We start from the raw sequence: 25,685 nt of genomic DNA on the forward strand, positions 1-25,685 counted from the left end.
AAAAAACATACAGATTATACAGAAAAGTAATTCATGTTTTAAAAAGTGTCATCTTTGCTCACTGTTGTTGATGTGTAATTTTGTTTGATTCTTCTAGGCTGGTGTGTTTATTTTACATAGGTTTACTTTTGTAATTGATATTTCAAATGGTAAAAAAAATAATATTCTCACTCAAATTGAACCGAGAATAGCTAAGTGCTGCTAAGCAGAGGGTCGCTGGTTTGATTCTCAATACCGTCAGGAAACAACTGAGGTGCCCTTGGCCTTGACTTGAGCAAGGCACCAAAACCCCAATTGCTCCCCGGGTGCCACAGTGAATGCCCAATGTAATTCTGCATGTAAGTGTTGATCAATGTGATACTGCCTTTACGGTAAGGGTACATGAATTATCATGAATTCATGTATAAATTAATGCATGAACTATGCATTCATTCATGCATTAATATCTCATGAATCATCAGGAACTAACACGAGTTCAACGGTTTTCATTCATGACTTCATGAATGAACAACACCTTAATTAAAACATTAACTAAGATGAGCACATCATCATGAATTATGATTTATTACACATGATCATGATGTTTTCTTTGTTCAGAGTTGTGCCACCATTAATAGCACATTGTTCATCAGTGTTTCAAAGGACCTAGTCACCACTTTAGTTGAGGGGCCACACACATGATGAAGTCATTGATAGATAATGCTTAGTTAATGATGACTTCTGTATTTGATTTGGTCTATTTTGGTGTCTGTCCAATACAGTAGTCATCATTAATTAAGCATTAATCTATTAATGACTTCATCTTGTGTGTGGCCCCTCAACTAAAGTGGTGACTAGGTCACTGACCTAGACAAAAAACAAAGAAAACATCATGATCATGAGTAATAAATCATAATTCATGATGACGTGCTCATATTAGTTAATGATTTAATTAAGGTGTTGTTCATTTTTGAAGTCATGAATGAAAAATATTGAACTCTTGTTAGTTCCTGATAATTCATGAGAAATTAATGCATGAATAAATGCATAGTTCATGCATTAATTTATACATGAATTCATGATAATTCATGTACCCTTACCGTAAAGTGTTACCACCATTTTTAACAAAGACCAACTGAAAACAATTTTTAGAAAAACATCATTATAAATAAACCAGTATTTTCCATTAGAGTTCTTTAAATGTAATTTTCAGCAAAGATTTTCCACCTATTTTCTTAAACCGACAACAGCAATTTAAGGCATTTATGATTTTTTTTTTTTTTTTTTTTTACGGGAGCCTAAATTTCGGTCTTTCAAACACATTTAATCCCACATGTTCAAAATTATTGAAATTACAGAACAGAACCAGACAAGACCACCCTAAATATGCCGGACTGGAGGACAGTGGCAAAGTGGGAATGTTTGTCCTGCCTCCCAGCTAACCCAGAGGTAAATCGAATGGAAAAACATCTCTTTAGACTCAGCAACCCAGGCCAGATGTGGGCCAGCTGTAGAGAACATAAGGGCAGCTGGAGCCGGCCCTGCATCAACCTGTTGAGCAGTGAGGCTGGATGACTGGTCAAGATGATGGGAAGGCCATTTGGTCTGGTGATGAACCCAAGGATAAAGGGGCAAGTCAAAGTGTTGGATCAGGTTAGGACTGAGGCTGTCCAGATGCTCAATGCATTTTGCTACAGTATTACCTGCTAAGCTTGCAAGCACTGTGTGTGTATGTGTGTGTGCGTGTTGTGTGGGGGCAGACTGGGTGAATTGGCAGGACGGGCAGTACGGATGGTCAGGCAATCTGGAACGCCTCTACCATGGGCTGATGAGGTCTGTCGTTCTATTTGGATCTGACTGGAGTGTGTTTAAGAACGTCCAGCCACCTGCTTCTCACACAGGTCATGAGCAGGGGGTCTAGAGACAGAGCCACTTTCTCAGTTTCTCTCTGCACCACCATTCTAATATATTTATCTGATAACCTCACTTTAAAAAAAATGGTTCAAAAGTTTGGCGCATTAGAGGATTTGGACTTAGTTTTGCAGAGCTCTTTCTTCAGTTGCACCCATTGCCAGTGACACTTCCTTTCCACCATCTCTTTTTGATGGGGCTTTCAATATCTGGAAGTCACAGGGTCTAATTACAATTGATCAGATATTTATAGATAATAATTTTGCTTCATTTGACCAACTTAAAAATACATTTTCTTTGCCCAATTCACATTTATTCCGGTATTTTTAAGTTCGGAGCTTTGCCCGTAAACATTTTCCGGAGTTCCCCTCTGCCCCTCCTAGTGGTGTCTTGGAGTGTATTTTAGACCAACAAAAATGTATGAGGGGTGCCATTTCAAAGAGTTAGAGTATAATAAATGACAAGCAAACCCCATCTAGCAGATCATTAAAATCTCTCTGGGAGGAGCAGGACGTAAGTATTTTGTTAGAAGATGAAACCTGGGACACTATCTTAAGGATACATTCTTCTTCAGTTAGCTTTAGACACAGGCTTATTCAAATTCAAGGTAGTGCATTGTATTCATTGGTCTAGGGTGCAACTCGGCAAGATATTTCCTAATTTAGACCCCACCTGGCCACGCTGTGTTGTGAAGCAGCCTCTCAGTTTCAATCTTTTTGGTGCTGTCCTAAATTGTTAAGGATTTGGGGGGGAATTTTTACCTTTTTTTATTATTATTAAAAAAGTTTTCTGCATTAAATTCATCGGAAGTAACAAAAATACTTTTACATTGTTAAAAAAAAAAAACTATTTCAAATGAATGTCATTCTTTTGAACTTTCTATTTATCAAGGAATAAAAAAAATACATGTATACATGTGTATATCAGATATGTTTTTTTTTTTGTTGACTGATACCAATACAGATTATTTTTATGTTTAAGTGTCCAAAAACAAATATGCAGAAGCAATTTTAAAATGTCTCCAGACATCTGCATCTGTCAAACTAAGCCGATCATGCTGGTATAGCTCAGCATAAGCAGCAGAACTGAGTGAAAGTGTTCTGGAGGGAAGCTGACGGGTGAGATGGGCTCCAGTAGGAGAGGTGGGAGAGAGACCGAGAATGTTCTGGAAGCTCATTCCACTGGAAGAGAAGGCTGAAGGAGCCTGTAGCGGTATGCCCAATATGGCCCTGTCACAGACGGACAGCTGTAACCACTAACACAATTAACAGCGGATGAGTTAGTACCAGACGCCAGGCAGCCTCAGCACAATGCTGCAATGCACACACAAGCATACTACATCAGACGAATATAACTCCAATCTTACAGTGAGCACAGAACATACACAACAAACAGTTCTATGAAACCGATCTGTTCTGATTATGACAATAGATGAACATAAAATTTACTTCATAAATTTAGGTTTTCTAAGAGCATTGGAACTAAAAAAACAGCAACAAACAAGAACAAAAACAACAACCAAAAAACTGTTGTTGAGAGTATGAACTAAATGACTGTTGAGAGTATGAACTAAATGAGTATGAACTAAAATGAGAAATAGCTTATGTTTTAACTTGTTTTAAATCATTTTAAGACAACTTGAGAAAGACACTTTGCCTTTAACAAAAGCCCCCAACCAGAGAACCAATACATTATTCGGTAAACAGCCAAAAAACTGACAATAATCTCAACATGAAACATGCAAAGGGTTTGAGAGCTGATTACGATACAAAATTCAAATATAGTTACAAAAAAATAAGATAAGGCCATTTTGAGCCTGGATCCTCAGTAGCACCAGGAGCATTGTGTGCTGAGCAGGGAAGGCTGCTCACTGCTCTTTGGACCGCTGCTGGCACTGGTGCTTTTTATCTGTCCAGCTGGCAGCGTGACCTGGCCCTCGACCAACCATGCCAACAGCACTCAGCTGTGTAACACACACAAACTGACACACGCACTACTTGTCCTTCACCCACTTAATGGTTGGTGTTCATCCCACCTTCAAAAATACTGTCCTTTAAAGCACGATGTCTCAAAAGATGCCATTCTGCCACATTGTCCAACATAGCAAATGTACAAGATGGTGTTCAAGATGGCGCAGTAGTTCAAGTACACTATTAGACCAGCAGCTGTGACCCGCAGTTTGCCAGTCAACAAACGCATTAAACAAACAGAATATTTCCTGTCAAGGACATGTTGGAACAATCAAGCACACACATAAACTGTGCAGCACAGAAGGCCTTCACTTGACCCTATACTAACTGCTGCTCTGTGCTGTAGTGCTAAAAGTGTGTGCATGCGAGTCTGCTGTGCAGAGAGCAAATTAAAGGTGTATGTGAGGCAGAAAGAATCGAGGTGCGTTCAATTCGACCGTAAGTGGACTGCACTGGGTATTTCGCCATCTTAAGTGAGATTTCAATTCGAACATGTTCAGTTCGAAGGGCACTGCAAATGGGATAGGGAATAAGGGAACGTCGATACTTCACAGGAAGTCAGTGAAGTCCACTTCAACTGATATACCGTGTTCAGGGAGTAGGGAGCAGTGAGCACTGCGCAGGGACCCTGTCGAATGGAACGTAACCTCAGTGTTTTAATGCTTTCACATGTTAGACACCAGACTTGTGTGTGACTACATAGGGTGACAATTGTGTTTGATTTGTAAACACAAGCAAAATGATCAGTCTCAACCCCCAAATAGTGTGGATACATTTTCAGTATTTGAGCTTTTGAAATAATTTACATCTGCAGAAACCATATGTACTGGTGTTGAGAAATGTTAGCTGCTACCTGCAATACATAAATATGTTAAAAAGGACAAAACTTTCATGGGGTGTACTTACATTCACATACACTACTGTTCAAAAGTTTGGGTTCAGAAAGCAATTCGTTATTTTATTTAGCAAGGATTTTAAACAGATTAAATTGATTAAAAGTGACATGATGGAGTTTTGGTTCCTTAAACTGTTTGCCGCCATTGGCTTTTGGCTTGCTGAGTTGGGGACATTAAATTTCAAATTTAACTTAATATTCAACAATGATATTGATCTGCCTGCATTGACACCATTATATGAGAACTGAACTGAGCTCGACGATGACATGACGGTTTTTGTACTTTTTCAACATAATTGGGCATTTTGAGTTCTTTGAGACATCCCGAAGCATCTTGTGCTTATCTCTTGAGACGGCCCAGCCAGAAGAGATTGTTCTAAAACCTTTATTTTTAAATCCATTTATTTTAAGTGCAGTGAAATTTTCATTAGCTTTGGAAAAGAATCAATTTCAACAACTGTCCTTCTGAGAACATTACAAAATGTACAATACAAGTAGTACTTGCAAAAAATATATTGCTTTTTATTTATTAACATTACCAAAATGCCAATGTCTACATGTTAAAGGGGAAAAATATTATTTTTTCATGGAATATACTTACTTTTTCACATCATTGTTTTATGCATTCGTAATGGCTGATGTGATGTGTATATGCTCAAACGAATTGGTGTGCCCAAGGCTGAGATGATGCCAGGTGAGCAGGACACACATGTACACATATGCAAACCCAAAGGTCTGATAAAGGCACAGTACCTGAGTTAATATCACAGAAGCACCAGAGAGACACCCAACTGCCTGGCAGGCTCCTGTCTGAGCCACCCAACCATTCAGCACGTTCAAACAACGTCTAAACAACAGCCAGTGAACCGTTTAGCCAGTACACGGCACAAAAATCAACCCCTGAGAGCAGGGAACCAACCAACCATTTAAGCGCGTGGCACACAGTGACGATCAATTAGCTACATTTAGATCCACTATCCCACACAGCTTTTTTGAGACTTTCATAGTACATATTTACAAATAGCGGTTTAGACATACTTCTGACAAAGCTGGTTGAAAAGGATCTTGGGAGAGACGGGCCCTTTCCCAGGCTCCTTCATGCTTTGGAGGAACAGAAACATGGCTGAGGTGAGGGGTTCTGGGCTGGACAACGTCACAGTTAGTGGCCCCTACAAGAAAGCATAGTAAAGATGTCACATCTAACATACAAATGGTGAGGTTTTCTGTATATTTAAAAGCTAACATGAATGAGGTTATGAGAGAGACTGTTCTAGTCCAGTTCAGTTTAGTTGGAACATACCAAGTTAGTCTCAGCAGAGGGGCAGATCTTCATCTTATGACCTTTTTCCTTGACGTCTTGAATCAAGTCATTCAGCATGTGGGTCTGGGAGAGATTCTAAACCAAAACAAACAATGTAAAAAAGTTAGTCATCACACACTCGGCTTATATGTGTGTGTGTGTGTGTGTGTGTGTGTGTGCGCGCGCGCATTTTTTTTTATAAAGTACAGTTTTTATATTTATTATTTATTCTTTTTATTCATTTTAATACATCATAATTTTACATTTATTTAATACTGTATAGGCTATAGGTTATTACATTTTAAAAATCATATTAATATATTTTGAACACAGTGGTGTAGTTATTGTATCCAGTCTTCTATTTGTCTTCTGTTGGTTGTTGTTATCCAGAAAAGTGTGCTGTCATTATGGTTATGCTGTTTGAATTATTTTTTTGACTATATATTTGAGTCTTATGCCTTTATTGAGAAAGGACACTGAAGAGTGAGATATGATGGGATCGAGAAACAGTCGCAGGTCACATGTGTGTACCCTGTGAGCACTCGGACGAGAATGCGATATGGACGTGGTGTGGCAGTAGTGATATTGCAAATGTTTACCATGTCTTGTCCAAAGAGGTGGACACACATGGACATTTTTTTGCAGCAAAGGAAAATTACATTTGTTAAATACCAATGAATTGACTAAAGTGACATTTTTGTAAATAAGACATTTCAAAAACTGACTAATAACATTTTCATTTCCATTAAAATGAAATAACTGAACCTAAATATAGGAGCCTGATAAAAAAAAAAAAAAGCTAATTTAAAAGAAAAATGTCAGACAGACTTAGGATTTTTGCAAATGAAGTCTTCAAATACAGTAGCATATATATTTATATACACACCAATCAAAAGTTTGCGCTCAGTAAAACAATTAAACAAAATAATAGCAGGGATGCATTAAATTAATCAAAAACCATCCACAAAAACATTAAGGAACATTACAGTTTTATTAATATTAATATATTTATAGGATATGTGTTTTGAGCTCCAAATCAGCATAATATAATGATTTCTGAAGGATCATGTGACACTAAAACATTATATTTAGGATAACTTTTAATATTATCAAAGCAGCAGAACAGAATTGTACCAATTGATTTATCAATATTATTAAAAAACAAAAAATTACAAACTTGACAAATATTTAAGATTTATTAATTTAATAGTTATATTTTTTTTTTGTGTGTGTGTGTATCCATTGGAAAAAAATGCTTCTGGTTACAGTGAAGTTTCTTACATGAGTTGTTTGACAAGAAAAATCTGAAGTGTCATTCAATGTATTGACTCTTATGTTGACCCAAAACGCAAGGGTCAAGTGTTTGCTCAAGGCCACAAGGGTGAAAGGGTCGTGTTTGCATTTGCAACACCTCCATATATCTGAATTGTATTTGAATTGATTTGTGTTAACAGCCCAGATCAGAAACCAACTGACTTAAACCATCCAAAGCACAAAAAACTGACACAAACAAAAGTTAAAAGTAAAGTGAGTAATGCGAGTTCTCAGACAAGACTTTACCTGCATCACAGCATTGAAGAAGCAGGTATTGCCCAAGTTGTTGATGCCCTTGACCGGGATAAGTGTGCTATTCACTGGACTCTTGCCTCTCTGAGTGTCCACATTTTCAGCGGGTTCCTCTCTGAGCTTGATAATCTTTGAGGTTGTTGCTAAAAGACAGGACAGAAATTAAGTTGACAGATCTCTAGTCAACACACTAAATAGTAAAGTAGGTTTTCTAGTTTCAAAATTGGAGAGAGGCAGAAATGAAAACAGATCTAATGCTATATGAAGATAGGGGTTACGTTTCTCAAAAGCATTGCACGTCTACGTAGATCGCAGAACCACAAGCAGTTTGGCACCATAGTCACTAAGATCAACTTGGCTCACGATGCTTCTGAGAAACGCAGACCTGGACAGGGCCTGGTCTCAGAGTGCGCTTGATTTTCTGCCGCAGAAATGGGTTAACATTCTGGGTATCAGCTGGGAGAGGCTGCAGATGACAGCTGGATAAAAGTATGCTGGTTAGGGAGCAGGGAACAAGCACAGCTGCTCCCCGCCTCTACTGCCACGACTCTGCGGGAGCTTCTTGGCAAAGGCGGCTAAACACAAGGCCCGCAGAGAGAGAAAGATAGAGTTTTTCTACACAAAAAAGCTAAACTCCAGAGAAATGACGGGTGCACTGCCCTAAACACTCAGGAGACATGAAAGCAACCAGCATGATAATTCAGAGTGAGCAGTCGGTCCTGTAAATAGCTCTCAGTTCCCCAGAAGACTGCCTATGGCTTTCAACGATTAAGGATACATAAAATAATGCAATTTATTTAATCAATGATTTCTAACAATGGCTACTTCTTTGAGCAAAAATGCATTAAACGAAAAAAAAAAAAAACAACGAACCAAGTTAAAGTGGAACTATATTGTGTTCTAAGACCTATTAAATTCAAATGACAATACTATACACAATTCAATGACAAGGTCATAAAAAATATTAAATTATTGAGCAACAACTTTCATTTATTATACTTATATATTTATTCAATATTTTTTGTTCTGCATTGTGTACCATCTTTGATCATCTAACAAATAGGCTATATATTGCACAAAGTAATTTATTTAAATACTAAAACAAAATAATATCAATGTCATTTAAAAGAAGTCTAAAATTTTTGAATCTGGTGAGCAAATAAATAGTGGATATCCTGTACCCAATGACAAGCAAAATAGATGGTGAAAATTGCCATAAAATAATGAAAATTCAGAATATAATATTATATGATTGAAAATGAAACAACTTTATCATGGATCTTTGGAGGTAAGGATTAAATCTCAAAGATGGACCGTGGTGAAATAGGGTAGACGTATAATTGACTCCCATTTTTCAATAATGAACATTATGAAGCACACCCCTTAATTTAGCCTTTATGAGATAACATTACATTTATGAGATAACTTTCATTGATGCATTGATCACATTGTGGCACTGCCACAACTAAATACTATTTACACTCTTTTGAACTATTATTTATGCAAAAGCAAGAGCCAATTAAGGAAAATAAAAGTACTTATTTTATGACCAGCTCAATATTATATTTGCATTTCAGGAGTCCTCATAAATATTGATATATATTAAAATTCTATTTTCCCATTAAATAAACATCAAAATGAGTAATACATTCATAAAATGAAAAAAATATATAATATTAAAAATATGGCAAAATGGGTAGCAGGGTTTCAAGTAACCGATTAAAAATTCAGACCAAATTGAACTATCAGTAGTTTGGGACCAAATGTTGTTTTGTAGTTATTGATCAAATTATATTTGCAAATTAATTAATTTCTTTCGTTGTACATCTAAAGCTGTAAATAAATAAATAAATAAATAAATATGCATCATCTTCATGTAATGTGACCCAAATAACTTGAAGTAATTCATATCATATAGATGAGTGCAGGTTTTGTACATATCTACAGCTTGTTTGTCCCTCAAGTGGAATAATATGCCTTACTCTCTTGTCTCCCAATTGGTTTATTCTTGCATGAATGATTTCAGTTAAGAAAATTGGATAAAATTAGCAGTTTATGTACGCAAGAGGTTTATAGTGTGCATTGATTTCCCCCTACCTCTTTAACACTACCTCCTGTTAGAAAAATACACCCACTGACAGGCTGTGAACAGCATGCAATATGATGTATTTGAGGTCATATTTTTGGACAAACTACACAAAACCAAAGCACTTATAAAAACGTTCCTTTGCATTCTCGTACATCCAAGAGAATGCGTGTTATTATTACACTATTGGCTGTGTAGATGGGGAGATGTTAGCATGTCTGGCGAGATCAACTCAAGACCTGTCCTTGACGAATCTCTGCTTGGACAATACCAGGGGTCTGAATCAGATGAATTTAAAAACTGCTCAAGGCTACAATATATGCTCTTAACCCTTCAAATTTGGCCAAGCATATGATGGGGTGGAAAAAAGTATTTCTGACAACAGGAGTGCGACTAAATATCTTGCGTTTCAGCTAACATTGCGGTGTCCACAGGTTAATTTTGTTTAGTCCCCCGTCCTGAATCCATATTGTCACACAGTCACATCTGAGGGAAAGTCCAAGGACAACCCATGTTCTCCAATTCAGGAAGTAAATTGGTTTTCCTTTGTGCAATAATGCTCTCCGGAGCTGCCCCAAATGTTATGCAGATCCACACACAATTATTGTACAAACTGCCCCAGTATTAAGCCCTGTTAAGGAAAAATCCATTAAAATCTGAAGTGGGCAGCTTCTGTGCCCTCATGATTTTCTCACAGGGGTTAATCAGGCATCAAAACAATAGACTGGAGTGCTGCTATTCCTAAGTGGGGCCAAAAGCATCTGGAGCACTACACAAAAACATCTGGAAGTTTGTCTGTGTCCAAACAGCCATTTGAGGGGGAGCCCATATGTCCATGAACACTGTGGTGCAAACAAGTGTTGACTACGGGGACACACAGCGCATACAATGTACAACGAGTGAAAGTCAAAAAAAGGTACTTTTTGCGTTTCGTCGGTCTCATTTTTTTAGTGCACCAGGAGAATAAATGTGGGAATGGGAATGTCTATGGAGTTGCATCACATCTGGGTGCGCTGATCAAGGTAAACAATGTTCAGAAAGCCATCTGCCAATGTGGCAGTGAAGGAGATACATAGAGGGGAATGGGGGGAGGGGGGTGGGGGGCGCAGTGCCCTGAACAGGCATATGGAAAAACAGATTTTTCCTCTCCCTGCAGCAGTTAGCAAAGGCAAATGTCAGCATGCACCACGGCCACGCTTGACTGTCCCGAACTCGGCACCACCACCTGGCTCTCCTTGCTCAGCCACCGAATATGGGCAGGAGTGACACTGTGGAGCATGTCCCCAGGGCAGCCTAAACGATCAGCAATCCACTCCCCACTCCCCACCCAGTTCTCTCCAAAATGCACAAGCGCCAATATGAGCTGTATGTGGTTTCCTGATAACTGTATTAAAAGAAGATCTAAGAGCTTTCAGGCTAAACAAGAGCTGTGAAATTCTTTCATTATTCGCCCTCACAATAAAGGTATTTAGCAGAATGTCTAAGCTGTTATATTCTATACAATGAAAGCTAACAGTGACCACAGATGGTCTCCATCTACATTCACTGTATAAAAAAGGTTGTATAGAACACAGTTTGCAGCAGTGTTATTTTAGCATTATTTATATGCGATTATTGTATTCGTTAATGTTTTGAATCAGCTTTTATTTTTAGATTTTCAGTTTACAGTTTAATTTCAAGTTTAAGTACTTCAGTGTGCTTTTGTCATTTTTATTAGCTTTTTTTCTATTGAGCTTTAATTCTTTATTTCAGTTTTAGCCATTTTCATACAGGTTCAACTTAAACTAGGTAAGGTTTCAAAAGTTTTTTCCCCAGTTTTTTTGTGCCGGTCAAAAGTTTGGAAACATTAAGGTTTTGTAATGTTTTTGAAAGTAGTCTCTTAATCTCATCAAGGCTGCATTTATTTGAAATCAAAAATACAGTAAAAAGAGTATTACTATGAAAAATTATTCATTTAAATCAACTGGTTTCTGTTGTAATACATTTTAAAATGCAATTTATTCATGTGATATTAAAGCTGAATTTTCAGCAGTCATGACTCCATTCTTCAGTGTTAATATATATATATATATATATTATTTTAGTACAGCTTAATTTTATGATACAATAACAATACAATAACACTGGCAACACTGCTAAACATGGGGAAAAAAGTCTCTTATATCGTCCTATACCCTATTTGGTAAGACATTCTGTTAAATATAATTTTTGTGTGTGTTTCATGTGTGTTTGTGTCAGTTTGGAATGATAAGAGGATGAAATGACATTTTCATTTCAGGTGACACTATCACACTGAAATAATTCACATTTTATAGCTGCTTTTTGCATAACTCCAAAAATTCATAAAGCATGAAAAAGCATTGAAAACAAAAGTGTCACAAAAGTAACAAGTGTTTGTAGCATTGCAGCAGAGACCTTTCCGGGAAGAGTTAAGCACAGATTTATAGAAGTTAATGCACTGAACATGTACACTATTTAAAATCTTCCCTTGTTTCTCATAAAGTGAAGGACAACTTTCCTCAGGCTGAAGACAGCAAGCAGTCATGAGGAAGGCCGAGCAACACCAAATGCCTTATTAATTTGTTAATTTGTTGTGGCCATGGGGCATGAAAACCGTGCTTCATTGCCATCTGAGGCCAAGGGTATCCAACGTCTTGATTCCTTCATACACACACACACACTTAGTGCTGTTCGTGTTGGTCCTGGATTGACCTAAATAGAAAAGCATTCTCCCACCCGAGGCTAACCATCGTCGGTAATCAACAAGACCTAGCTGTAAAACCATGTTTAAATACCATCCAAGTGTATGTCAAATAAAGCTAATTTGAGATTCGAAAATACAGTGAACCAATAAAGAAAAATTATAGAGTTGTGAAGGGACTACATCAATACCCTGAAGAACCCAAAAGAACAAAGATTTTCTTTGGGGTTTTATAATGGGGTTTTTCAATTTATGAGAAAAATAGAGCATCAAAAATTTTGGTATGGGTGTGTGTAATTTAAGTTGTAGAACAAAACATCAAAATATCGTCAAGTTATGTTTACAACACGCTTTATTTTACTCATAAATTGAAAAACTCCATAATAAAACCCAAAGGAAAATCTCAAAAGAACCACTGGCAAATTAGTCTTCTGAATTCTGACGTCCTCCCTGCACCACTCGATTTAGGAGACATTTAGTAGATTTGGAAGTAATGCACTGGTGTTCAAAATGTTGGCTAATACCAATAAGATGATAATTATTTATTATGCTATGATCGAAAAGATAAAAATTCAAAACTATTTTGTCCATATAAAGTAAATGAAAAATAAAACTACGAATTTTTTTTTTTACATTTGAAAATAAATAAATAAGTTAATTTGGACATAACAATTTTAATGTACAGTATAAAAAAATGAATATTCAATTAGTCTGGGATGAGCTAAGGCTAAAATTTAACAGTGTTATTATTTACATTAGTGCTTTTTAAAAAAAAAATGTTTACGGCACTGCAAAAGTAATCTAAAATATGGGAAAAAATTATGCACAAAATTATGCACAATTAAATCTTAAATATGACAGATAATTTAAAAAAAAAACTGCCAATAAACAATATGGTACTGATATATTGTGCATCTCTTCTTCAAAATGCTACTTTCCAAGTGCTCAAGTTCTCTGTGTTAATTTTAATATTATCAACTCACTCAGAATTATCATGCAATTGTTCACAACTGTGTTTAAAATAAAAACCCGAAATGTAAAGCGAAATAGGTTTGAATCCTCACCTCATGAAATATGAAATTAGATTGAAAATCAGTATGAGAAAATAAAGATTCAACTGCTGCATGTGCCAGCTTGTGATGCCTATTGAAGCAAAAACATTTTAATTTCCTCAAACAATGGCTTCCCAGCTGTGTTTCAAGCACAAGCCTGGCTCTCTGAGGTCAAGTCTCTTTCTACCAAGACTCTGGTACTTGAGCTGAAGGCCTTTTTGGTGAGAGAGCGCAGTTAATAGATTTTCTTTCTTCTCCCTGCTGTTGTTGTGGAAAACTATTATGGATTCTGGACAATTCTTGCTGGGGCTCTTTTGTGCGAAAAAGCGAACACAACAACAAGCTCTGTCTAAAAAACCATGGCCTTCAAATATTGCAGAAATGCAATTTCACCAGCTCCTCTATGCCAGCGCCAGTCCATTTCACAGCCACAATGGCCGCCTGTTTCTTCCTCATTTAGTCAGCCCGCCTGGAACAATGAGCATGGAAGAATGGCAACAGGTAATTTAAAGAGCTGGGTAAGAAGGATGTGGGCAGGAGGTGCCCCAACTCTGGCCCAAAACCACAGACCACCACCAGCTACCTTCTGGACCTCACCAGAAAAGAAAAAAAAAACAACAACACCTAGTGGGCAACTGTTTTCCCTTTTCTGTCTTCAGATTTCAGTCTCTGAGAGTTTATCAGGCTTGACTGGAAAGAGATTATAAAAAATGATCATCTGACGAACATCAGAATGTTTGAGTTAAGTCAATGCTATGGTGCAAAGATAAGCGAGTCTGTCTGGAATGGAAAGGTTTACCACTACAAGAAAGAATCAATATTTGTTCCCAAAATTAGTTGTCTGTTCACATGTTTGGAATAAATACAGCTATTCCATAAGGAAAAAAGCTAATTCTCTCACAACACCCATCACCTTTCAACAGCTGAGAATGCTCTATATACAAAACGAGCTCCCCTCCTTAAGAAAACGAGACCCTCTCCCAGAAGCTCGGAGTGAGCAAAGAGGGATCATGGGAGATGTGGCTGGGCAGGGGGAGGAGCAGAGCAGAGATCCCATTCCCACACAGCTGCAGCCGTTCTTCAGGGAATCCGACCGGGGAGCACCACTCGAGCGCCTAATGCCATTAATGAGCACAGCCATGCGGCAGTAACGGAATTGGAGCGCAGCTTCTCCAGCAAGAGCCTGGCTGCCCTTGGAGTGGCAGGAGACCAGTCAGGCTGGGTTTAACTGAACTTCACTTTGATACACCAGATCATGAGTCCACGGACAGGGATGGAAATGGATTCAATGACTGTTAAGCATCATGCAAGGACAAGGTGGTAGCATATTTCAATGCTACGTGAAATTGTACACTAGCTTTTGCTCATCACTGAAAAGAGAAATGAGCATTTTAACAGACACTGTGCCTCAGTTGGAGGCGTCTAATCTTACATACCAGAGAAAAAAAATGGCTTTTGTGGCACATACTTGAATTTGAATAAATAATAATAATATAAAAACAACAGACAATGTATTTGAAGTTGTTTCTTTGTAATAATGAAGAAACACAATTACATGATCATTATAACTCTGTTATGCTGGTCCTCATTATTTCAGCCAGGCTTTACAATATTAATGAATTACATGGGTGAATCTCCTGAAACTTGCAAGAACACTTTCCCAAATTCACTAAATAAAAACAAAAAACAACAGGAAAAAAAAATTGCCTTAAGAAAATTATGCCTACATACATCTTTAACCATTCAAAAGTTTGGTTGGCAAGTCACTTATGCTCACTTGACTAAAAATATAGTAAATTATCAGCAAAAGTTTTTTTAAAAAGTGAACTAATACTTTTTAATGCATCCTTGAGTAGAATAGAAGTATTAGTTTCCTTAAAAAAAAAAAAACGGACCAAAATCGGACCCCAAATTTCTGAACAGTATGAATGAACATTGTGACATGATGTTTATGACAATTAAGCACTTTGTTATGAGAATGTCAGAGGAGGGTAATACTGAAAAATAGCTTAATTTTCTTCATTAGAAATAGAAATGTAATTTATTTATTTATAATTATGTTTTTCTTCTGATTCTGAGGTTACCCACAAGTTCTTAAAAGATTCATTAAAAAATATGAATGCCAATCGGATGACATCAAAATGTACATACAGTAAACTTTGTTATGGAGATGATCATGACATGTGCATGAACCTGATTAAGTCAAGATTAACAGGTGGAAATCCTAAATATTCAGAGGAGGACTTCTACTGTGCTTTGTGGTTATAAATAAGCAACGGGTTTTAAAATACTACAATATGCATTCCCGGAAGTTGTGTATACTCTTATTACAAGGACAGTTCAACTCAAGCAACCTGGGGTTAAGCCTCCTGCTCAAAGGGGTAATGGTGAGTTCATGAATCCTTCCAACAGATTAAAAACAAAAGTGTAGCAGAGTAACTTTATCATAGATCCAAAGCATCACTGCTGCTGGAGCTCTAGGTGGAGCCATGGAGCTGCTCAACGACAGAAAGCAGTCAGCTAATTACAGCTTAGTGACACAAAGTTTAATATTATCACCTATAAGAGATAAATCAATGCTAAAATGAGGGTCAATGTAGTTTGCCTTTAAGCAGTTTTAAGTCTTTGCAGTTTCTGTACAGTACCCTTCTGCCAAAAGATGCACTTCTTTCTTACAATTATTAGCATAACATTTAATTTAATAGCAAATTAATTAATCAATATTATCATAAATATTCTAAAATAAATTATAACCGGCCAAAGTAATTGTGAAACCCTGCTCTGGAGCAATTAGCACCACTTTTGCATGGTTAACCCCATGTTGCTGTGCTAAAATTGTACAGTAAGAAGTTATTAGAAATTGAACATATTACAATTATACTGAAACACTGTGTACTGTAATCTAATAAGTTAGACTAGTCATTATTTAAATTGGTTATACGCTGTATGTATCCAATCATGGTTCCTGGCATCACACCACAAATGTCCAAATAAAATTGTTAACTCAGGGCTTAGGAATGTACAGTGTGAAATAAGAATGAGCAGATTGAAACGTAAGACAAATTATCCAAGGATTCTATGTAGAATGGGGTTTAGAATGCCCTTAACTCTTTAACCTGTGAAAAGCTTCATATTGTAAAAAAACCCTGAATTTACATAAATATAGGAGAGGACACTCAAAAAACAGCAGAGTGTGTACGTCTCTGCATTGTATTGTATCTGGTAAACTAAAACGAGTGATCCCAGGGCAAAGGTCAGTGATGACAGTTATGTGTACAGAGAAACAATGAGGAGCTTCTAAAAGAGCCATTTGAAAGAAACCCCAGCTCTTGTTTGAGCTCCAAAAACAAGGCAATTATCAGGTTTAAATCTGTAAATAAGAGTCCGCTTCCATCAAAGATGAATCTTAACAACAGTGTAATGACTGTCACTAATAATAGCAAATGAAAAAATAAGTGTTTTCCTATAATTAAAGATAAAGTCACACTTCTGCGTGTTTTTCTGTGGAATAACTACCTGAGGCGGCCTTTGCTGAGTGCTTCTGCAGGAAGTCCAGAGTCTGAGCCAGGGCTTTCTTATTGCAGTGAGTGGAGAGCTCTTCCTTACATTCAAAGCACCTGTTAAAAGTGAGCAAAACTAATATCAAAATGCAATTTATTATGCATTTTATGTCTAATACAAAAGAGCGTAGATGTCTTTGAAAGCTGTGTTTATTATTTGACCAAAAATACAGTAAAACATTAATATAATAAAATATTATCATTTTTCATATATATTTCAATATTATAAATGAATTGTTTTGTATTTTAATACATTGTTTTGTCATTTATTCCTGCGATATCATGCTGAGTTTTCAGCAGCCATTACTCCAGTATCATACGATTCTTCAGAAATCATTCAAATTTGCAAATAACTTTTTTTCTTTGATTAATAGAAAGTTCAAAATAATTGCATTTTTTTAAATAAAATAAATCCTCACATGTAAATATTAAAATTAAATGCATCCTTAATAATTTCTTTAAAAAAAACTTACCGACACCAAACTTTTGTGTATATGGATAAATGATAAAATAATCATGCAATACAGCATAATCAGTTGACGTTTCCTACCAGGCCTTCCATGTACTGAGGCTGATGGTGATACAGTGAGAGTCAGAGCGATGAGCTTGCTGATGTTTTGTGGAATGCTGAGTTTCTGCCTGGTTACAGCCCTGGAAGAGAGAGCAACAATAGCAAGGTTTGAAGGTTGGCATATATTTTAAGAACAAGTCAAGTTTTGGTGAATGAATGAATGAATGAATGAATGAATAATTTATTTCTTTTCATTTCCTTTTCCTCTTCAGAACATAGTTGATAACAGAGCATATTTAAACAAAAAATAATAAAAACAAAATCTCAGCACGTTCAAAAGAGAAGAAAAAAGAATATAGAAAAAAAAAGGAGAAGGAAGAAGCTAACTTATGTTTTCCTTCCCCTTTTACAAATCTGGATTTGAAACGGCTACTGTTTTCTCTTTACAAAATATCAGAATTTATCCTTTTTGGTCAATATGTTTTTTCCCACAGTCAAATTAAAGTCTCTACCGTACTCCCAAATAAGCTGAACAGCTTAAATGATCCATTCAAATACTGTGAGTAAAAGGCAAAACAAAACAGTAGGGTAACGCAATCTACTTTCAAAAATGCTGTGCGACCAGGATAATAATATGAGCTTTTAAGCGTATGCCTAATAAAAATGTATTTCCCCTTGGTTTTGACACTTGCAGTACCAAACAACCACTGCTGCCATTTTTATCACTCTCTTTTTTTTTTTTTTTTTTACAAAACTAACGTTTAAAAGTTTTGGGTCAAACTTTTCAAACTTTTCTTCAAGAAAGAAAATTGATCTAAAGTGACAGTAAAGACTTTTGCATTGTTCCAAAAAATATATATTTCAAATAAATGCGCCTTGGTGAGTGTAGGATACTTTTTTTAAAATCATACTGACCCCAAACTTTTAGACAACATATTCACAAAATGCCTTAAAAAAACATAAATGCTTAAAATGACTGTGTTTTTTAAAGTTTTGACCGTTAAAGTTTCTAATATTTGTGAAATATTAATATGCCGTAAACAATCGGACACTACGCACTGACAGAACTGCGTAGATTGTAGCACAATATATTAGGCTACGTTCACACTGCAGGGCTTAATGCTCAATTCCGATTTTTTGAAAAAATTAGATTTTTTTGCAAGGCCGTTCACATTTCCAAATAAATGCGACCTTTTGTGATCTCTTGTGTGAACGTGAAATGACCCAGAAGTGACCCGCATGCGCAGAAGAGTAATCAACGGTCAACGACGTCATTTGTTGTTTGCGGAATAGTTATTTTTTTTTCACATTTGCACATAAATGTAAGATTTTTCCGATCCTCAACGACCTCGTCATAAAACCCGTTTAATTGATAGTGCGTGTCCGCGGCACTCCTTGCTTTGTCACCGGCGGCCGCGCTGCGACACTGGTGGCTGGTGTTGCCAGATTGGGTTTTTATTCGCTACATTTTAAGGCATGTTTACATGTGTTTTAGCCAGGTTTTCGCCTGGAAGGTTCTATAGAAATCTGGCACCCTACTGTACAAAGTTATGTGAGCGCACGTTCACAGACACCAGAATGAACGTGTTCACAGTAATGTTCATCAGGCAGTAATACAGTACGTTTATTTTGTACTGTATATGAACACGAAATATGAACGCGTTCATGCACTATCGTACATTGAACGCGTTCAGCCACAACACTGGGGAAGAGACACGTCTGCAGCGGCCCATAACAGTGAGGAAACGCGTTGGAGTTAGCGTGTATTGGCTGGCTACAGGTGCGTGCAATGACGTGAGGGTCGGATATATGTGACCTGGCCGTTCAGATTGAAGTCGCATTTCAAAAGATCGGATACATATCGGATTTAGACCACATACCCAAGTGGCCTGGGTCGCATTTGAAAAGATCGGATCTGTGTCGTTCAGACTGTCATGAAAAAATCAGATACAGGTCGCATAGGGGCAAAAAAATCGGAATTAGGTCGTTTCAGCCTGCAGTGTGAACGTAGCCTTAGTGTTTCAGAGTGAGATGATCTCACCTGGAACCCGCACTTGAGGCACACAAGGATGGCATGTACTCCTGCTGCTTCTCCCTCAAGCACATTCCTCTCCTTAAGACAATCGGAGCACACAGACCACATGCTGCCCGTCACTGCCTTCTTCACTGAGCTGAGGTCCACAGCCCTGCTCACATGCTGACACGTCAACCCTAGATGTCACAAGAACATACATCTTTACTGAAGAGTTTACAACTCTATACAAGCTTTGTTAAATCCACAATCTGAATTGGAATGATTAGCAACTGAATGGATGATAGACCCTTAATGTCTGATAAATGCTTTGTATGCTTCTCTGTGGTTTTGCAAAGCACATCAATGATCAATGTACAGGCATGAAAAATTACATCATAACCTTTCCTTACCGCCAACCTCGTCAGAAGAGTCTTCATCACGAGGCTTCTTTGGCTTGTTAGACCGCTTGGTCATGTCTGCGGTTTTTAAAGAGAAGGGGTCTTTCAACCGCATTTGTATCTGGGGGGGAAAAAAATCACTAAGTATGAGAACCAACAGCACAGTTAAAATTGTGTTTCTGAAGCCTAACATTATCAAATAACACATACACATGAGGGCCTCAGCACACTTCCGAGGTAGGCACAAAATGACAAAATTATTTTAAAAACTTATATTAAAATAATCAATTGTAACTAAAGTTATTTCAAAGAGTTAAACTATTTATATTAAATTGCGTATCAAAATTAAAAGAATCCATTGTAACTAAAAATGCTTAAGAAAGAACATTTGTAAAAAATATTTGAATACTTTAATGTAACTAAAGCCTAAACAACTTTTTTTAAGTAATTATAATAAAACAACCTAAAGCAACTAAAAGCCTATAAACTGCTCAAATAAAGAGGCACAACATTTAAACTGATATTATATTTCTTCTTAGTCTGAGTGTTCCCCCACTACACTGTGTGTTTTTAGTGAAGAACAAGGTTCTGGAAAGCTCTGGAATTAACGTGATCTGTCTATTATCTTCAGTCCTGCGAACTTTTCCTTTCCATCTCAAATATCTCAGTGGGAAAACAATACAGTAGCAGACTACCCAATCTATCTGAACTCATGAATAACGTTACTGTAAGATGACAGCAATTGAATACGCTTTACATTTCAGTAGTTTAACCATGACGAATCGGTAAGTGAGGATAATAAAGCAATACGATATAATTAGTTATTAGCAAACCACTGTAGAAAAGCAAATAAGAGCACGACACCTGAGACTTGCCCAGGTAACTGATACAAGTACTGACAGCAGATACCGGCTAGTTAAAGGCCTTTGCTTCTCTAGTATTAAGTAAGATATGTTTATGACACAAAGTTAAGAGTAGCTACAACAGTAAAAGGTCGTTGGCTTATAGTAATAAACCCAACTCACCCTGTTTATGTTCCCTCCTCTCTAGGTTCGCAACCAAGTGAACGTCAGTTGACAAGTGGCCAGGTGGAAGAGCGGGGCTAATAACTTGCATATGCTTCCAAGTTTATAAATACGGAAGAATTCCTGTCGGTAGTTTGTTGTTCGGATCTAAAACTTCGACAGTAAGGAATTGAGCAATCCCGAGACAGTTTGTGTTTTGATTTATAGAGTTTGTCAGCGTATTTTGTGGCATTTGGGGAAGAACAACAGAAAGCACAAGTATCACATATGTCACGTGGTCACACCCCTCAAACGCGCTACGGATCCTTGTAGGGTCAAACTCGTTTGGGCTCAGACGAAAAAGTACTGTTGTGTTTTGTAAAATTGTAAACTCAAATGCGATCATTTTAATTAAAGTTTGGCCTATATATTATCAACAATGTTCAAATGTAAATTGAACCACACTTCTACATTAAACAAATGTTTTCATTTTCAAGCACTAATAATATTTACCGGATGCCCACTTTCTCTACTGAGATTTGTTTATAATTAGTTTAATATCGGACGTGTCAGAGCAAACGTAAATTATGCATAACATAACCACTGACATAACATAACCACTTCGGATTCTGTTAAATAATCATTAAATAAATAATAATTCACTTGCATTATCCAAAAAAAAAAAAGAAAATAAATACAAATAAAAAATATATAGGAAAAGATAAAATATGACAAACATGCAAATAAAAAAGTAAAGGGGAAAAATAGATCTATATTTGTGGCAAAAAACGAGTAGTATACGTCACCAATAATGCGTAATAGTTGTGCGCATGCGTACAGGGGTAGTTTTTAGCTGCAATTCTGCTACGTAGCGTAACTTGCGTCCCACATTGTTTTCGTCGATATTTAGACACAAAACAAGAAAAAAAGTAATATCGTCATCTTGCAGCTTTCCTTACTCTAAATTCTAGCATGGCGTTAAATGTCTGTTCACGGCTGTCGAGAAGTTTTGTCCGCGTTGTAGCGAGCAGAAGTGTCATTCGACCACTGACGAGTTCATGCTGGATACATTTACGTTGCATACAGCGTGAGTGTTTACATATTGCATTGTGTAAATGAAATACATCGTGATAGCAGCTAGATCTGGAAAATCACTGCCAATCTTGCATTCTTTACAGCTTTAACATATGTGATTTCTAACTTACCTCTGCGATTTTTGAAAAAGTTTGGGCTGTAATAAGTAGGCTACTTAAAAAACAAGCTTGTACAATTTGTTCTAAAAGGTGACAATTAGCAAAAGAACGGCCTCTGTCGGTCAAGTGTGTGTGAGAGTGTGTGTCTGTTATCTTTCAGATATCCGCGTCATTCGTTATGATGGTGCTTCTTCGTTACTAAATTTCAGCACTTCTAGCCAGCCTTCAATAGATGTGTCATATGAGCAGCTGAAGAAACTGCTGGTGTCCCAATCCGGATTGGTTATAGACGTCCGTGAGCCGTGGGAACTCAGAGAATACGGGAGCATACAGGGGTCTATTAACGTTCCACGTAAGTCAGTGATTGTCCTCATCCACGTAGCCTACTGTATATGTAAAGTCGCATTATATACATTTACTGTACCCTCTCATCTGCAGTGGGACAGTTGAATGGAGCTCTTCAGCTCAAACCTGATGAATTCAAGGAAAAATACAGAGGGGAAATGTCATCACAATCCCAAAATATAGTGTTCACCTGCCTAGCTGGTATAAGAAGCAAAACTGCCCTGGAAACTGCAGTGTCATTAGGATACACCAAGTGAGCAATTATGCTTATTATAAACATATTATAGTGCTTGGTTTCTTTGCCACTTTTTACACAGCTTGAGAAAATTTGAAAAGCATGACTTCTTGGGACTATTATATTTTCAGTCCAGAACTCGCTGAAAATGACTCTAAATGTAGCATTTACAGCATCTGTTATACAGTACCTCATGGCAGAAGTTCAAATGAGGAGTCACCATAGTATTTGATTTGAAAGTATATTTGGTCAAGATAAAATATATCAAAATAAGTATTATTAAAAAATGCAATATTAAGCTATGTTCAACCAAAGCTAAAGTTAATCAATTTGTTTCATTATCCCTCCTATATTAAAATGCTATGGTTACATTAATTTGTCAATAATAAAACATCAATAATGATTATTTTAATGCAGGGGTGCCTACAATGTTTTTCTATGATGGGCCAAAAATGATACTTGATTGTTGCATTTTAAATTAAATGTTGCATTTTATTTTATATGAAGATACATGTTTTTACTTTTAAATACAAAAAAAGGTAAAACAAAAATATACATCAAAAATGAAGATATGCTTCAATGGCATGTTTATGTCCTATTTTTCTCCTCCTGATATGGCATGGCAGGCCAAATCAAAAGTCATCACAGAACAAATTTGGTTTAGCCACCTCTATTGTAATGTTTTTTCATTGTTATTCTTATTACAAGTATTTAAATACATCAAAGGCGTACAATGTGTCTTGTGGAAGAACATTGTAGCCGGAGTACTGAGTGTCTAACTTAGTCTGAAAAACACTTCTTAGGCATACCATAGTGATTCAAAATAAGACAAAAACACAGTTTAGAAGATGGATTCATGATGTACTTGCTGCTCATTATATACATTTGATCTAATTGATCTTTCTCTTCCGGTAGGGTTCAGCATTTTCCAGGCGGATGGCAAGAATGGGCAGAACGTGAATTAATACAAACCAAAAAGTGATTGTCCCATTGTAGTCATGTTAACATTGTGAAAGAAGTTTGACTTGTACTGCAATCTCCGAGTCAAAATGTGCCACTAAGACTGTGTAATTTACTGCTATTGACTGGTAGTAAAGGAAAAGTGTGATTACATTATAAACCAAGATGCACTATAGTAAAGTATATTGGGATCAATGCACATTATACTCTGATATTTCATTTGACATATAGCCTACTGTAGTATAGTTGGGAGGGGAAGTGCAGTGACCTGCAGTGTGTATGGTACAATTTCTGTTCTAAGGGCTGTCAGCTATTTGCCTAATATGTAAACCTAAATATTTTGAGCAGGCAATCCAAATATCAGGGCAAAAACATTTATCCATTGATTTTTGTTCAGTTTGCATATAAAGAGGAGTGTTGTAATATTGAAAGTTAAACTTTAATGTTACATTGTGTGTATTGTGCTTATTAAGTTTAAACAAACTCCTAACCTTAAGTATTAAAATTTAGGGTGTAACTCATCCTTCATTTGAATATCATCATATACAGGATAGAATTGCCTGCATTTTCTTCACCAAATATAAAAATGTGATGTAAACATAATTCATGTAATTTAGTGAGGTAAAACTACCAAGAAACACTTTAATTGCTGGTTTATGTGCAATATAGGCCTATATTTATTTAGAAAGAAATAACCCTTTTATGCAGCAAGGCAGATCAAAAAATACAGTTAATTCATTCAGTATGTTACAAAAGATTTCTCGAAATAAATGCTGTTCTTTTGAGCTTTCTATTCATCAAAGAATCTGGAAAACATCGGATCACGGTTTTAACAAATATATTAAGCAGCACAACCATTTTAACAATAGTAATAAATGTTTTTTTGAGCAGCAAATCAGAATATTGAATGATTTCTGAAGGATCATTTGACACTGAAGATGAGTAATGCTGAAAATTTTGGTTTTTTTAAAAAAAATGAAAGTTGATATTTTTGAACTGTAATATTATTTCACAATGTTGCTGTTTTACTACTTTTAACCAAATAAATGCAGTGAGCATGAGACCTCTTTCAAAAACATTAAACCTTACCGAAACTTTTTCAACAATTACAAGAAAACTCTCTTCAGCCATACATAATCTGACTGGCACTTTATAAGACTTAGTTATTGTCCTATACAAGTTGCAATGTCATCTGTGATTTACGAAAACAGCTATTTTACTGACATTTTATAATAATATCAGAATTTCTTACACACTATGTGTTTTTGAGCCATAAGTATGTGCCCGATTATAAGAATTATGTGTACCAATGCCATTAATGTGGATGTGATAAAGCTGTTTTCACCGATAAATCTGAAAACAAAAAAAATATAACTAAGCACAAATGGACAAAGATAATGGTGCCTTATTATTGCCTGTAAAGAGGCTAGCCTATTGTCTTTATCAATGGTGTCATTGGTTTTTTTTTCTGTATATGAGCACTGCTAAAGGAATGACTAATGTAGTGTAATTGAATGAGATAGCAGGAGTAAAATAACGCCTGAGTGATTCAGCTCATTTAGCCACTGTTCACATCTCAGAGAGATGCAGACCCAGCCTTCCTCCCACATGGCTGGCAAATCTTAGATCATTGGAAAGAATCTCATAAACCACATTCTGTCAGCACAAAAATGGCAGCATGTGTAATGAAGAAAACAATACAGCATAAATTGGCTTCTACTCTATCTGCACCTTTTTAAGGGAAAATAATTATTTTAGGTTCTTTAGATATGATTAAATAGACTGTGACGACTTCACTTAAATCCTTTAGTCATCTCAAGCTTGAATCACAGACAGGTCATAGAAAAACACTGGGGTTCGTTTCTCTTCGCATTTCTCATTTTTACACATACTTCCATTTAAGTGACCAGATTAATGTCATCTCTCACATATCAGGATCCCCTTGCACAAATTGACCCCATGACACTATTTCTTGCTCTGTATAGAAGCATGTGTAATTAAAATC

At 36.5% G+C, this 25,685-nt stretch overlaps 2 protein-coding genes across 2 annotated transcripts in view; one reads left to right on the forward strand and one right to left on the reverse strand.

Annotated features, from left to right (window-relative positions):
• Positions 1-21,249, reverse strand: part of usp45 (ubiquitin specific peptidase 45) — a 31,226-nt gene extending 9,977 nt beyond the window's left edge. Inside the window, exons 1-8 of the mRNA XM_039679568.2 lie at positions 20,969-21,249; positions 19,956-20,064; positions 19,573-19,742; positions 17,571-17,671; positions 16,977-17,077; positions 7,616-7,764; positions 6,056-6,151; positions 5,794-5,924 (exon numbers count right to left, since the gene is read on the reverse strand). Of these exons, the coding sequence (XP_039535502.2) occupies positions 5,794-5,924; positions 6,056-6,151; positions 7,616-7,764; positions 16,977-17,077; positions 17,571-17,671; positions 19,573-19,742; positions 19,956-20,058 (851 nt within the window). The 5' untranslated portion in view covers positions 20,059-20,064; positions 20,969-21,249. The remainder of the gene's footprint in view (positions 1-5,793; positions 5,925-6,055; positions 6,152-7,615; positions 7,765-16,976; positions 17,078-17,570; positions 17,672-19,572; positions 19,743-19,955; positions 20,065-20,968) is intronic.
• A 528-nt stretch (positions 21,250-21,777) lies between these two features.
• Positions 21,778-23,881, forward strand: tstd3 (thiosulfate sulfurtransferase like domain containing 3). The gene is made up of 4 exons (XM_039680209.2): positions 21,778-22,034; positions 22,301-22,492; positions 22,579-22,738; positions 23,636-23,881. The coding sequence occupies exons 1-4, from the start codon at positions 21,920-21,922 to the stop codon at positions 23,700-23,702; spliced, it is 534 nt and encodes a 177-aa protein (XP_039536143.2). The 5' UTR covers positions 21,778-21,919; the 3' UTR covers positions 23,703-23,881.
• Positions 23,882-25,685: the final 1,804 nt, after the last annotated feature.

The sequence above is a fragment of the Pimephales promelas genome, chromosome 12, assembly GCF_988280905.1.
Source record: "Pimephales promelas chromosome 12, fPimPro1.hap1.1, whole genome shotgun sequence".
Classification (NCBI taxonomy): domain Eukaryota; kingdom Metazoa; phylum Chordata; class Actinopteri; order Cypriniformes; family Leuciscidae; genus Pimephales; species Pimephales promelas.

Bases quoted from the DNA above. Each gene is read 5' to 3' on its own strand.
- tstd3 (XM_039680209.2), top strand. From the start codon at position 21,920: ATGGCGTTAAATGTCTGTTCACGGCTGTCGAGAAGTTTTGTCCGCGTT. The intron at 22,493-22,578 runs GTAAGTCAGTGA...TCTCATCTGCAG, and splicing joins GGGGTCTATTAACGTTCCAC to TGGGACAGTTGAATGGAGCT. The intron at 22,739-23,635 runs GTGAGCAATTAT...CTCTTCCGGTAG, and splicing joins GTGTCATTAGGATACACCAA to GGTTCAGCATTTTCCAGGCG.